Consider the following 14,141-nt stretch of genomic DNA (forward strand, 5'->3'; position numbering starts at 1 on the left):
TTGCATTTAAGACACTAAAAGATTCAAGTCCTCTTTGGTAAAAACAGCATTGTCCTAGACACTGGTGGCCAGAGATGCGCTGCTGGATTTCTGGTCAAATGTGCATGTTTGGACATACAGAACACTTTAAGATCAACAGGATTTCATCTGCTTGTCCTCATTAGATCACCAGGATTTTATCTGCTTGTTTAATTAGGTCACTAGGATTTTATCTGATTGTCTAATTAGGTCACCAGGATTTTATCCGCTTGTCTAATTAGGTCACCAGGAATTTATCTGCTTGTCAAATTAGGTCACCAGGATTTTATCTGCTTGTCAAATTAGGTCACTAGCAGTTTATCTGCTTGGCCAATTAGGTCACCAGGATTGTATCCACTGCTGTTATGAGATTCAGAGCTCATTCCACAGTGCACACTTTGCATGAATTTAAACATGAAGGTATTGCATAGGTCAATGTCTGGAATTCTCTGTATGCCCCAATGATGGAGAAAATATGTGAACAAAAACAATGAGAATGATGGTGTAGAAACACAAAAACTCCAGTTCATTGTTTATAAACAAGTTAATACAAGTTAATGTTTAATTGACATTAGTTTAAATAAACTCTATTGAGATTTGAATGTCCAAAACTACAAAACCAAAAACGTTTTACATAAATGTATTTAATAAAGCTGATCTTTTTTTAACAATTTTTATATGCATTTTATAATGTTACTCTGTATTTACTAATGATATTCAGTATTTAATAATATTTATCTACAAACAGGCTTGATATGCACAGAATATTAGCCACAGAAAATGGGTCTTCTGCCACATGCAGTTCTCATAACTCCATATCAGCATGTGTACTCGCAAGATTTCCTTGCAGAAAGGGTAGCTCCTGACCAGCCTTCCCAAATGCCATATACAACATAAGACCCATTCTTTCTAAATGCTGCTCATATTATATATAAGAATAAACGAGCTAACTCCTACTATTACTAGTATACAGTAATCGTTTGAATGACTGGTATACATACTATGTAAACACCTCATTTCTTTCAAGAATCATCATCAGCTATCGTATTTACTAAGACCACACAATTAATTGTTGAACATTTTACCTATTGAAACATAACAATCATGCACACAAGAGGGCAAATGGCCCTAAGGCATTCACCACAGACCTCAAGGAACTAAACTATTCTGCTAGCAACCATGGTCTTTAACAAACCACATTTTTTTTTTAAACTAATGAGTAAAAAAAAGTGGCTTGGAGTTTTCATGTGGTTCAAGGACAGCCACAAAAGTAAAACTTCCCACCTCATGTTGGCAATTTTTGTCAAAGGACAGGAAGCATATCACAGTTTGCAGATCTCACTTGTTGTGATCAAGTTTCATAAAAATTTGTGCAAACAAATGTGTTCACAACTTTTATTTAACATTTGATGAAATGACCTTGGTGACCCAGTTTCGAACTCAAGCGGCTAGCTGTGAACAAATATTCTCACCAAGTTTAATGAAGATTGGGCATTTAATTAGCCTTATGAGTTATTCTATCATTTTAACAAGAGACCCAGTTTGTGACCCAGTTTTGGAACATGACTTAGATTGACTTTTCACATATTTTTCAGCAAATGAGTCATATCATGAATGTCACATGACCAACCCACTGGTGTCACATGACCAACCCACTGGTGTCACATGACCAACCCACTGGTGTTACATGACCAACCCACTGGTGTCACATGACCAACCCACTGGTGTCACATGACCAACCCACTGGTGTCACATGACCAACCCACTGGTGTCATATGACCAACCCACTGGTGTCACATGACCAACCCACTGACTCTTAACAAATGTTCTGGCCAAGATCAATGAAGATTGGTTAATAAAGGTGGCGTCTAGATCGCTCACAAGCATTTTCTTTAATTTGACCCATTGGCCTAGGTTTTAAACCCACAGGACCCAAAATAGTGAATTGAAGATGTTATGTATGATTATATTCATATGATCCTGAATAACCTAAAGATGTACCTGTTTGTAATACACATTGGTTTGGAATGTTTAAAGTCTGTATCAAATAAATCTTTAACAATAACATGAATCCAATAATAAGTACTTTAAACATAACAAAATAATAACGAAAAACAAATTTCATTATCTAAGGCAAGTTAACAACCATTCTATCCATACCCAGTGATATCCCTGCAATTAATACTATTTTAACAACTATACTTATATATTATTTGAACTAAAGATTAAACATTTGATAATAAATTGCCATTATATATTTTACAAAGAAAACTCTGATATGACATAGTAAATGATCTATGTTACATACATTAATATGTTTCACTTGCAGACAGGGACAGCTGGGGTGTTGAGGCAGAAAAAAACGTATCATTAACATTCTAGTATTCTTTTTAAACCAAGAGCTTGAAGATTCTGTAAAATGTGTACGTTATGTCATGCACAACAATTATGTTGATATTGACAATGCCTTCTTGAACAACACCAAAATACATTTTGTCAACTAACACTTTGCAAAAGAATTGCGTTTTCCAAGTATTGAAATAAAATCACACAAAACATGTGTTGATAGGACACAGACGACCCCGCATCACAAATTTGTTATCAAATTTAACTTAGACCTATAAGTGTTACCTTGACCTTTGAGGTCTATTATGGTTAATATTTATTCCACATATTTTAAAATTCATCTATATATGTGTCTTGTTCTGTGAAAGCTGGTCATAATGCATGTGCGTAAAGTGTCGTCCCAGATTAGCCTGTGCAGTTCGCACTGGCTTATCTGGGAGGACAATTTCCGCCTAAACTTGATTTTTGGTAAGGAGGGACTTCCTTGAAACTAAAAATATCATTAAAGCAGAAGTGCCGTCCCTGATTAGCCTGTGCATCTGCACAGACTAATCTGGGATGACACTTTACGCACAAGAATTAAGCCCAGTTTTCTCAGAACAAGACGCATATGGTAAAGTTAAAATCTGACCTTTATTCTCTATGTGTGACCTTAACTTTTAAGGAAGAGATTGTTTTCTTAAATCTATCAATATATGGCAAAGTTATTAATGAGACAGGAGTTTTCAGATGGGCAATGGACACTCGCAATGACAGACACTGTGACAGCTAAATGCCACCTTCAAGGGCAGGAATGAAAGTATTATATTATTAAAGTTAGTATGTCCCCTTCTGCGCCGCTTTTTTTTTTACCTTTGACCTTGAAGGATGACCTTGAACTTGACCTTTCACCACTCAAAATGTGCGGCTCCATGAGATACACATGCATGCCAAATATCAAGTTGCTATCTTCAATATTGCAAAAGTATTCATAAAATAAGTGATTTTGGCCACATATAATTGACCTCTGATCTTGAAGGATGACCTTGACCTTTCACCACTCAAAATGTGCAGCTCCATGAGATACATATGCATGCCAAATATCAAGTTGCTATCTTCAATATTGCAAAAGTTATTGCAAATGTTAAAGTTGGCGCAAACCAACAGACCAACCAACAGACAGGGCAAAAACAATATGTCCCCCACTATAGTGGGTGGGGGACATAATAAAAATTGACAAAAGCAATCTTTAAACTTAGATGAATGTCAGTTGTATTTTGAAGTCAATAATTGATCCAGAAAATTAAAACAATGCCCTTATCAGTTAAATAACAAAACATCAATAACATATAAGAATGCAGCATCTGTTCCATTGTATAATGTACAGCATTGAGTCACTTTAATTTGTAATTAATATTCAAGTCAGTTAACAAATAAACATGATTAGAAAACAAATAAAATTCAAACGTTTCCACAAACAAACTTGGATTGAGATGTGTTTGATGCTACACAAAAGCAAGTCAAACTACAACACACAGCACATAAATCAGACATTCTATATACTATAAAGATGGAAAATGAAAGAAAACTCTTGTAACAACTTGCATATCTAGTATTTATGGATGTAAATGGATGGCTTGTAAGCAGTTAACCTTTGTGTGATTGGTCGATATAATCCTAAGAATGTGAAGAACAAGTCAAACTTAACCCTTTACCACTTAGATACGAATTTTCACGCATTTGTAGTCCCTTATAAAGTAATATTTAATTCAAGACCATTCTTACTATATTCAAGTTTTTAAGGCTTCATCTCTAAACCTTAGATACTTATGAGCAGCAAATTTGCACAAAGCCACTTTCACTTTTCTTTAAAGTAGGAAAGGGTTAATTATCTGTGAACAAGTCTGTAGTTCAAAGTATTCTGTATCAACAGATGAGTTTGCTTTCTTTAATGGGAGCACTCTCTATAGACAGAGGATGACATAGAGTTAACAACAACTAATCACTATTTGCATCTGTTTTACAATAAAAACCAATCTCGTTTACAATAACAAATACCAAGGTGTTTAATAACTATGCATACAAAATACATCTTACCAACAGTGTACCTTTGAGCCTCTTTCTGTGAAAACCGGGCTTAGTGTCGTCCTAGATAAGCCAGTCTACTTGTATGGTATTTTTTTTGTAAAAAAAAAGTCTCTTCTAAAGGAATATCCAGTCTAGGAGTATATTGTTGTCTGTGGTAAGCCTGTGTGACTGTGCAGGCTAATTTGGGACGACACTTTATACACATGCATTGAGCAGTTTTCAGAGAATAAGGCTCCAATAATAAATACCAAGGCATTACTAGCTATGCATACACAATACAAATTACCAAAATTTTACATATAAGGAAGCCATTCATAAATTAATAACCCAATTACTATGATGGATTGCATACAATTACATGTATTGTCATTAAATAAAATAACATGTTTAACAAATGTACAAATATGTGCATAATATATTTTGAATACATATCTTTCATCAATTAATAAATAATAATTATTATGATATTCAAAACAAAATCCTCTGGACTAAATATCCCTGATAATTACTCTTGATTTTCTTACAAAAGCAAAAACTTGATATGATTAAAAAGATAAAAAAGCTCTGTTTTAAATAAAATAAATTCTCTATGTATTAAATATTTAATTACATAACAATGACACAGTTTGTCCACAATAATCCAATATAATTCTTTTTCCATGCACTTTATTCAAGAAAATACCATGAACAATGATGTTTTAATGTTCAAAATAGTAGCTATACCCAGTTTGCTCAAACCATTATTTGATGTAGATTAATGAAGTTGTATGTACTATGATTTAGCATGCTGTTAGCATATACAGTAACCAGAGATACCAAAACGCAAATTATAGCTTTCCTAGTTGTAAGTCAAAATTTTCTACAATTTAGCAACATCAACTAAGAAATAATTCACTAGGAAGTGGTGTCATTTAACTTTGTGTTTTACTTGATCAAAGATGACCAATACTTTGACCACAACTTAAAGGGACCGTCAACCGCGATTGACGAAAAAAGAAAATTTCTTAAATATATATAATTAGTAAAATATCACGACTGGCATATTACATTACTTGAAAAAAAAAATATTTTCAGTATATTCGGTGATAAAATTTTGCATATGAAATCAAAAGTTCATCGTGAAATATGTGACATAACGATATACACACTATAAATAACGCAAGTAGATTGATCATTTTACATATAAAATATATACAATTCACTATGCATGCACAATTTGCATTCCTGTGTTTTCCACGTGACGATGATGATCAATCTACTAGCGTTATTTAAAGTTAACTGGTAGTTACCTGGTACCTGTACCCAGTAAAATTTATTACCGAATATACTGAAACTATGAAAACTTTTTTTTTTTTTCCAGTAATGTAATATACCAGTCGTGATATTTTAATCAATCTATACTAATAATTGTAAAAAATACGGTATTTTAGAACTTTTTTTTGGTCAAACGCGGTTGATGGTCCTTTTAAATTTCCTTGATGGCTACAACTTTATCGAGTTTTAACTTGGTAATAAGAACCCAGATTTTTTCAAGAACAACTATCTGACCAAATCTAACTATATCTTATAATAAAATATATCTTTGACTTTGACATATGGGCAAAAACAGGATTAAGACAAAAGACTTGAAACAGACATCAATGACTCTATGACATGTTTGGACACAACTAAATGTCGTAATAAAGAAAGTTTGTAAATTTTTTGCATATCAAAGTCAATAACAAGCCATATTACAGTCTAGAAAAATTTATAATGGCCATATTAGATTTTTGACCTCTAAATGTGACCTTGACCTTTGAGCAAGGGACAAGATGGTTTTATGTGACTCTATGGCTTTCAAACTGCCTGATCAAAGATAAGATAACAGTCTAGACAAATACTTTGATACCGTCCTTGAGCTCTCAAAATATAGAGCTGTAGTTCGACCATTTTTATCTTATAGTAAAACACATGTAGCAGCCTAGTTCAAGTGCACCACACAGGGTCTAATATACCAGTAGTTAAGTTCAAAATCCATTAACTCTGGTGGATTTAAAGTTAAGACAAGTTCCAGAGCTGACAGATAAAGTGATTCCAGCACTGCTTACTTCTTGGACCCTATCTAAGTGGGATACAAGGAAAAACTGTTCCTTTTGAAGAACTGATGACTTTTTGGGCCCTACTTTAGTCAGATATAATGGAAACTGTTTTGAAGAGGAATTGGTAAGGGATGGACTGTTAGATGGACAGTTTATGATGATTCCATGCTAAAGGAAGAGATTTCAAGAATTAAGTGTGATTATGTAAGAAAAGACAAGAATATTTCATATTCATGTTTGCATGTTTAAATGTAGTCTTCAGATCTCCATGTTTGTAGATAGAGGACACAGCTGTCAGGTTGTGTAGATTCTAGAATCTAGATGGTACAGAGCCTCATCTTATCAGCGTTCCAAATGGATAGTCCCACAGCTTGGAGGAAATACCAAAGCCTGAAATGTGCCAGGAAACAATGAATGGGTAAGGTGCCGTGAACCAATCAGCAATGCACCATTAAGAAATAGGCAATCTGACATGAAACAATTGGCAATGATACATGAAACAATCGGCATTGTGCAACAAACAATTGGCTATGTGCCATGAAACAATTGGCAATGTGCCATGGCAAAATAGGCAATGTGGTATGAAACAATGGCAATGTGCCATGAAACAATTGGCAATGTGCCATGGCAAAATAGGCAATGTGCCATGAAACAATTGGCAATTTACCATGAAACAATTTAATGACAAACCAGATAGTATGCTTTGAGCATCTGTCTCAAACAAGAAACCATCAGGTGATGCTCCCCAAAGGTTTTTTTTGTCACAATATTGCACTATATATTCAGATAAAAGGAAACGTCTAGAGGGCACAGTAGTTGGGGGGGACAAGAATTTTTTTATAGAAAATTTCAAAGGGCCATAACTCTGTGAAAAATCATCCGACCAGAACCCGCTGATAATATGCACATCTCCTCTTGGTAGTGAAGCTTCCCATTAAGATTCATTGAATTCCGGTCATTAGTTGCTAAGAAATAGCCCGGACAAAAATTGTGCACGGACAGACAGACAGACGCACACACGGACAGAAAAAGCAGCGACTATATGCTCCCCCCAAAATAAATTTTGGGGGAGCATAAAAACATAAGATGGGTTCGGATTGACAGAGTTTGTTTGAACATTATTTTAAATGAGAAAAATTATAATTTCTCAAAAAGCAACCGTTTTAAGAGGGTTTTGCTAGATACTGTCTGATTGCCTGGGTTGTTTTGTTCAAAATATCGCAATTAATATTAATAAAAACACAAACAGAACCTAGTTGAAAATTATTATCTGCTGGGTCATATCTGGAACTAAGTCTGGATTTAGGCAAAGGCAAATGAGTATTGGTCTTATATCTGTGGAGAATAAATACCAATAAAAGGTTATAACTCAGTCTCACTCTTTGCATATATTCGTTTCATTTGCATGTGTTTTGTACCGGTATGTGTTTTATGGTTGATGTGATAACAAGTCATTACATAAGGGTTTAGTTGGTGAATGATATACAATGTAATACACTCAGACTATTGGTTGGGGCAGCATATTACTCACCCTGATTTTGTTCCTTGAAATGATGCTTCACATGGTATGTTTTCAGATCCTTGAAATATGTAAGGGACGGAGACCCATGGTGCAGGTAATAGTGGGTCAGATCATAACAAAGGTAGCCAAGAATTGTGCCAGCCATTAAAATCTGAAATTACATCAATCATATACATGTACATGTACATTTGAGACTCGTTTTGGAAATCCTGCTTAAAACATTTGCAAGTCACAAATAGTTACATAGTTGGCTTAGCTATAAAAAGGTGTTTGAGAACGTGCTTTACTGCACATGAGCCCCACTCTGGGATAATGGAGCTTAATTCCTATGCTTTGTGTCATCCCTGACAGGACAGGCTTATCAGGGAGGACACTGCACCTAGACTGGATTTTTGTTTTGAAGAGACTTTTTTACAAACCAAATATTTTATAAAAGCAGAAAGTGTTTTACTTGATAAGGCTGTACAGATTTCACAGTCAAATCTGGGATCAGATTTTACGCACATATATTTAGCCCAGTTTTCCCACACAAAAGTTCATTTAAGGTATTTGAACTCTTTGGGAAACAAATTAATAAAAATTCTAAAGCAAACAACATACTAGAAAATTTTGAATCATTGCAGTCATGGTACATGTATGTGAAAACAAAATGTAAAAAGAATTGCACATGCATGAAACTTCCCTTACCTGGCGCATCAAGATTTTACTGCTTTGCATGCATATCTTTTCATATGGAACAATTCCATGTTAGCGGCCCCATGAATTAATTCATGACTTCCATGTAACTAAGAACAAGCCCAAATATATAAAGAGTTGTGCTGTAATTAAGTTATTTTCGAAAAAATCCCCTTTAAACCCAAAAATAATAATTGTACAGGTTAATCTGTGACAATACTCTCTGCACATGCATGAAGCCCCTTCTTCTAAGAGCGCAGCGAAGATAAAAACATGCACAATCTTAAACACCGTGCTCCTATTGTTTTGTCATTACTTGTGACTTTGAGCCATCAAAAATGGAATGTTGCGTAATAATGTCACATATTGTCCATGAAATGCTCTTTCATCCCAATCCATTCAACTCAGATATAAGTTTATAATGGTAGTATCTTCGAAAACATAATAAATTTAACAGCAAGTTTCTGTATAACATTTTGACTGTGCTTACAGGTACAGAAAAACTAAAGTAACAGTTACCATGTCTGTCAGTAAAGCACTTACCTGTGTTATAAGAATCGGGAAAAAGAGGAGATAAACATTCCAAATGAGAAAGGCCATCAGTGTACCTGGTACAATAGGAAAAACCAGCCGGTTACGGTCCATGGGGGACTGAAATGTACACAACATGGTTAAGTAAATAATTAACAATCTAGTAAAAACACTGGTTTATTTATATGAGCCTAACTCCTGAAAAACAGGGTTAAGTGCATATTCATCAAGTGTTGTCCCAGGTTAACCTGTGGAGTTAGTACAGGCTGAAAAGGGGAGTCACTTTCTGCTTGTATGGAATTTTAAATTTAAAGAAAGTCTCTATGCGAAAATCCAGTTTTGGTGTAGTACCCTTTTTTCCTAGAGCAAAGCTCATAATAATTTATACAAGTAACAAAAACTGTACTGCATTATTTATGTTCTTAACAAAATAAGAAAAAACATTAGGCTGAAAGAATAGCTGAGAAAATATTTAAATTGGCCACTGAATGTAAACAAAAAACAACATGAAACATATATTTTATAATAGAAACAAGTATATCATGCAAAAATGATTAACTCAGATATCCTATATTGGAGCTTGACAAGCAAATAAAACTTATTCAACAACCAAAATACTGTCCAACCTGTGCACACCAGCCAGTATATGGAAGTGGTCAAACCGGCTGCTGCTGGCATTTGGATTCTACTACATGTATAGTCAAGTGACCACTTTTTAAATTGTTGGACAGCTGATAAATGTAGCCTCATTCTCATTCAAAGAAACAAACATCAAAAGCTTAGAAAACTTTCTTTGTACACAAACATCTTAAACATTTAACAAACACAAGCTAATATAAGCACTACTTATTATAAATAATTTAAGATAAGAGTATTTCACTCATGACTTTTTAAGCTGATGAGTAAAATACAAAACAAGGGCTGTTTGTAAAACACGCATGCCCCCCAAATAGGCTGTCAGTTGTAGTGGCTTCAGGTCACTGTGACCTCGATCTTTGACCTAGAGTCCTGAAAATCAATAGGGGTCATCTGTCAGTCATGACCAATGTCCCCATGAACTTTCCTGATCCTAACCCTAAGCATTCGCGAGTTATCATCTGGAAACCATTTTACTGTTTCAAGTCACTGTGACAATGACCTTTGACCTAGAGTACTGAAAATCAATAGGGGTCATCTGTCAGTCATGACCAATGTCCCTATCAACTTTCCTGATCCCAGGCTTAAGCCTTCTTGAGTTATCATCCGGAAACCATTTTACTGCTTCGAGTCACTGTGACCTTGATCTTTAAACTAGTGACCTGAAAATCAATAGGGGTCATCTGCCAGTCATGATCAATGTTCATATGAAGTTTCATGATCCTAGGCGTAAGCACTCTTGAGTTGTCATCCGGAAACCATTTTTCTACTTCGAGTCATCGTGACCTTGACATTTTACCTAGTGACCTGAAAATCAATAGGGGTCATCTGCCAGCCATGATCAATGTACCTATGAAGTTTCATGATCCTAGGCATAAGCATTCTTGAGTTATCATCAGGAAACCATTATTTCGAGTCACCGTGATCTTGACCTTTGACCTATTGACCTGAAAATCAATAGGGGTCATCTGCCAGTCATGATCAATGTACCTATGAAGTTTCATGATCCTAGGCGTAAGCGTTCTTGAGTTATAATCCGGAAACTATTTAACTGTTTTGAGTCACTGTGACCTTGACCTTTGACCTAGTGACCTGAAAATCAATAGGGGTCATCTGCCAGTCATGATCAATGTACCTTTGAAGTTTCATAATCCTAGGCGTAGTTGTTGAGTTATCCGGAAACCATTTTACTGTTTCGAATCACTGTGACCTTGACCTTTGACCTGTAAATCAATAAGGGTCATCTGCCAGTCATGATCAATGTACCTATGAAGTCTTGATCCTAGGCCTAAGCATTCCTGAGTTATGTTCCGGAAACCATTATACTGTTTAGAGTCACTGTGACCTTGACCTTTGACCTAGTGACCTGAAAATCAATAGGGGTCATCTGCCAGTAATGATCAATGTACCTTTGAAGTTTCATGATCCTAGGCGTAAGCGTTCTTATTCAGAAACCATTTTACTGTTTTGAGTCAGTGTGACCTTGACCCTTGATCTAGTGACCTGAAAATCAATAGGGGTCATCTGCTAGTCATGATCAATGTACCTATGAAGTTTCATGATCCTAAGCCTAAGGGTTCTTGAGTTATCATCCGGAAACCATTTGGTGGACGGACCGATCGATCGACAGACATGTGCAAAACAATACACCCCCTCTTTTTCGAAGGGGGGCATAATTTAAGACTTTTGCAGGAGAATTTAAAATTTGATTTTGTATTTAATAATTTTTTTATAAATGAACATGCAGAAAACATGTATTTACAATAAAAAACATCTACTCTTGTTTACATAAACATGCATTTTGAAATGGCTGATCCAATAATCTGAATTGGGGCAATGTTGGTCCAACTAATAATTGCACAAGATGCCAATTTTAATGATGAATATTTTCACTCATCTAAAGTATCATTCATGCGTATTTGGAAATTGTCTATGATTTTTTTAACGCAAATACATATCTTATCTGGACGTCTGTAAATAAGTAAACTTTTTATGTAATAGATGTTTCAAACAATATACAATCATTCTCAATCAAAACAATCTTAAATTTTAAAACATGCTTTCATAAAAACTCACTAATTTTCTTCGGAATGATAGAAGATTTCACTCTGTGCTGAATGAAAAAAGTGTCCTGGTCACCCAGAACGTAGTCAAGAATTTTCTGATCATCACACAATGAATCCAACATGTAAGAGTATTCAGAGACATGGTATATACAACAACAGACCAGTCATAGGCGTCAATATGGTGTAGTGGATATGGTGTCCGCCTAGCGATTTGGAGGTCACAGGTTCATTCCCCATAGTGGGAGCATTCTTTAGATTTACCCCATAGACACCAAGTACTGGTTCAACTTCTAGCCACAGGAAATCGACTCAAAGAGCGTTTCAAATAAGCCTTAGGCTTTCTATGCAATTTAGCTAAACTAAATAAGTTAAAACTTAGACCAATCATTATCTGTGTTTCCTTTTAACTTTCCAAAAGACTTAATCTGAAACTCAGACAAAATGGAAGTGTTAGTCTCACATTATGTCGCTGTTAATGAAGGTGTGTGACTTTCAAAATGTTGCTATCCATATAAATGTTAGACACAACTTATGATGTTGCCTATGGAAGTGTTGGACTCAACTTATGATGCTGTCTTTGAAAGTGTGATAACTCACCTTATGATTATGTCCATAGAAAAGTGACACTTAACTTAAGAAGCTTGTTTAGAGTGTGATAATCACTTTAGGATGCTATCTTTGAAAAACCGTGGCCTCACCTTATGATGTTGTCCATGGAATAGGAAGTGCAGTGTGATCAGAAACTTAGAGTTGGTTGGGGGCTTGCGGTGGAACAGCCACCTATGGAGTACGTACTCATCCAGGGTCCAGAGCAGAAAACCTGTGAAAAACAGGACTGGAAACATCACCACTGGCACCTGAGTTTCTGAAATAGAACACCAGTAGTGTTAGCAACTCAAGCTGTGCTTGGGGTACTTGCAATTTTATAGACATCAATAATTTTCCATATGTGCCTTCTTCTGGAAAAATTGGCTTAATTCATGTGCAAATAGGCTAATCAGGGACAGTACTTTCTGCTTTTAATGCAATCCTTATTTAAAGGAAAACTCTTCTCAAAGAAAATCCACTTTTGGTGTAACTTGTTATCCCTAATTAGCCTGTGCAGACTTCACAGACTTATCTTGGACAACACTTTATTCATATGCATTAGGCTATATTTCCCACAGAGCATATCATATTTGTCGATGCCACAAGAGTGGTGGCTATTCAAAGTGTTGCAGGTAACAGTTCATATATTATTTACTTCAATTACTTTTACCTTTTACAATACTCTTATGGATTACACTGTCTCTCACAGTGTTTAGGTTAACATTGTGTCTATTTATCTTGAAATTCTATAGGACTGGGGATGCTAGTTCTAAGCTAAACATTTTGTCTTGCTCTTCAACAGGAAGAAAATAATTTTTTCAAAGTCTGCACACATGAAGCAGTCAAATTATGTTTATGTGTTAAATGATGAAAGGCTTTCCTCAAAATATATCATATCCAAGTAAAATGACTGAATAAAGCGTAAGTTTGACCAGAAGCTCCTAATTTTTACATTTGACCAAAAAAGGACCATGAATTAGTAAGTTGTAATAAAATTGTAGTGTCTAACACACCATTACATGTATATATTGATTATATTTCTACTAAATCTTGCAATTCATGGGAGGTTAGAGCTTGGACCTTCAGTTTTCTGACAAAGGAAATCCAATATTTTGACCTTTGACCTAAAAAGCATGATGATGACCTTTAATTTAGCTATTTAGATATGTTAACACTTCTATGTGCTGAGGAATTTTACAACACTTAATAACAAGGAAAGTTTATGCCAAATAAAAAAGAAAAAGATGAAACTAATGACATAAAAAAGTAATTCTTTAAGAGAACCAAGTTACTGAATCATGAAATAAAAATTAAACAAGCAAATCCGTTGAATTGATATCCCCCGCCAATATGCTTCTGGACAAAATAGTGTTATATTTGACACTCAAAACAGGACAATGCCAAAACAATATCCCTCCGCCTATGACAGGGGATAACAAGGGCTGTTTGTAAAACATGCATGCCCCCCATATGGGCTGTCAGTTGTAGTGGCAGCCATTGTGTGAATACGTTTTTTGTCACAGTGACCTTGACCTTTGACCTAGTGACCTGAAAATCAATAGGGGTCATCTGCCAGTCATGATCAATGTACCTATGAAGTTTCATGATCCTAGG

The 14,141-nt window shown here is 35.2% G+C and overlaps 1 protein-coding gene across 1 annotated transcript in view; it reads right to left on the minus strand.

Annotated features, from left to right (window-relative positions):
* Positions 1–820: 820 nt before the first annotated feature.
* The window catches only part of LOC127845496 (fatty acid 2-hydroxylase-like), a 42,398-nt gene continuing 29,077 nt past the window's right edge, over positions 821–14,141 (minus strand). The window contains exons 4-7 of the mRNA XM_052376451.1: positions 12,638–12,804; positions 9,250–9,357; positions 8,041–8,182; positions 821–6,899 (exon numbers count right to left, since the gene is read on the minus strand). Of these exons, the coding sequence (XP_052232411.1) occupies positions 6,844–6,899; positions 8,041–8,182; positions 9,250–9,357; positions 12,638–12,804 (473 nt within the window). The 3' untranslated portion in view covers positions 821–6,843. The remainder of the gene's footprint in view (positions 6,900–8,040; positions 8,183–9,249; positions 9,358–12,637; positions 12,805–14,141) is intronic.

The sequence above is a fragment of the Dreissena polymorpha genome, chromosome 9 (genome assembly GCF_020536995.1).
Source record: "Dreissena polymorpha isolate Duluth1 chromosome 9, UMN_Dpol_1.0, whole genome shotgun sequence".
NCBI classification, from domain to species: Eukaryota; Metazoa; Mollusca; class Bivalvia; order Myida; family Dreissenidae; genus Dreissena; species Dreissena polymorpha.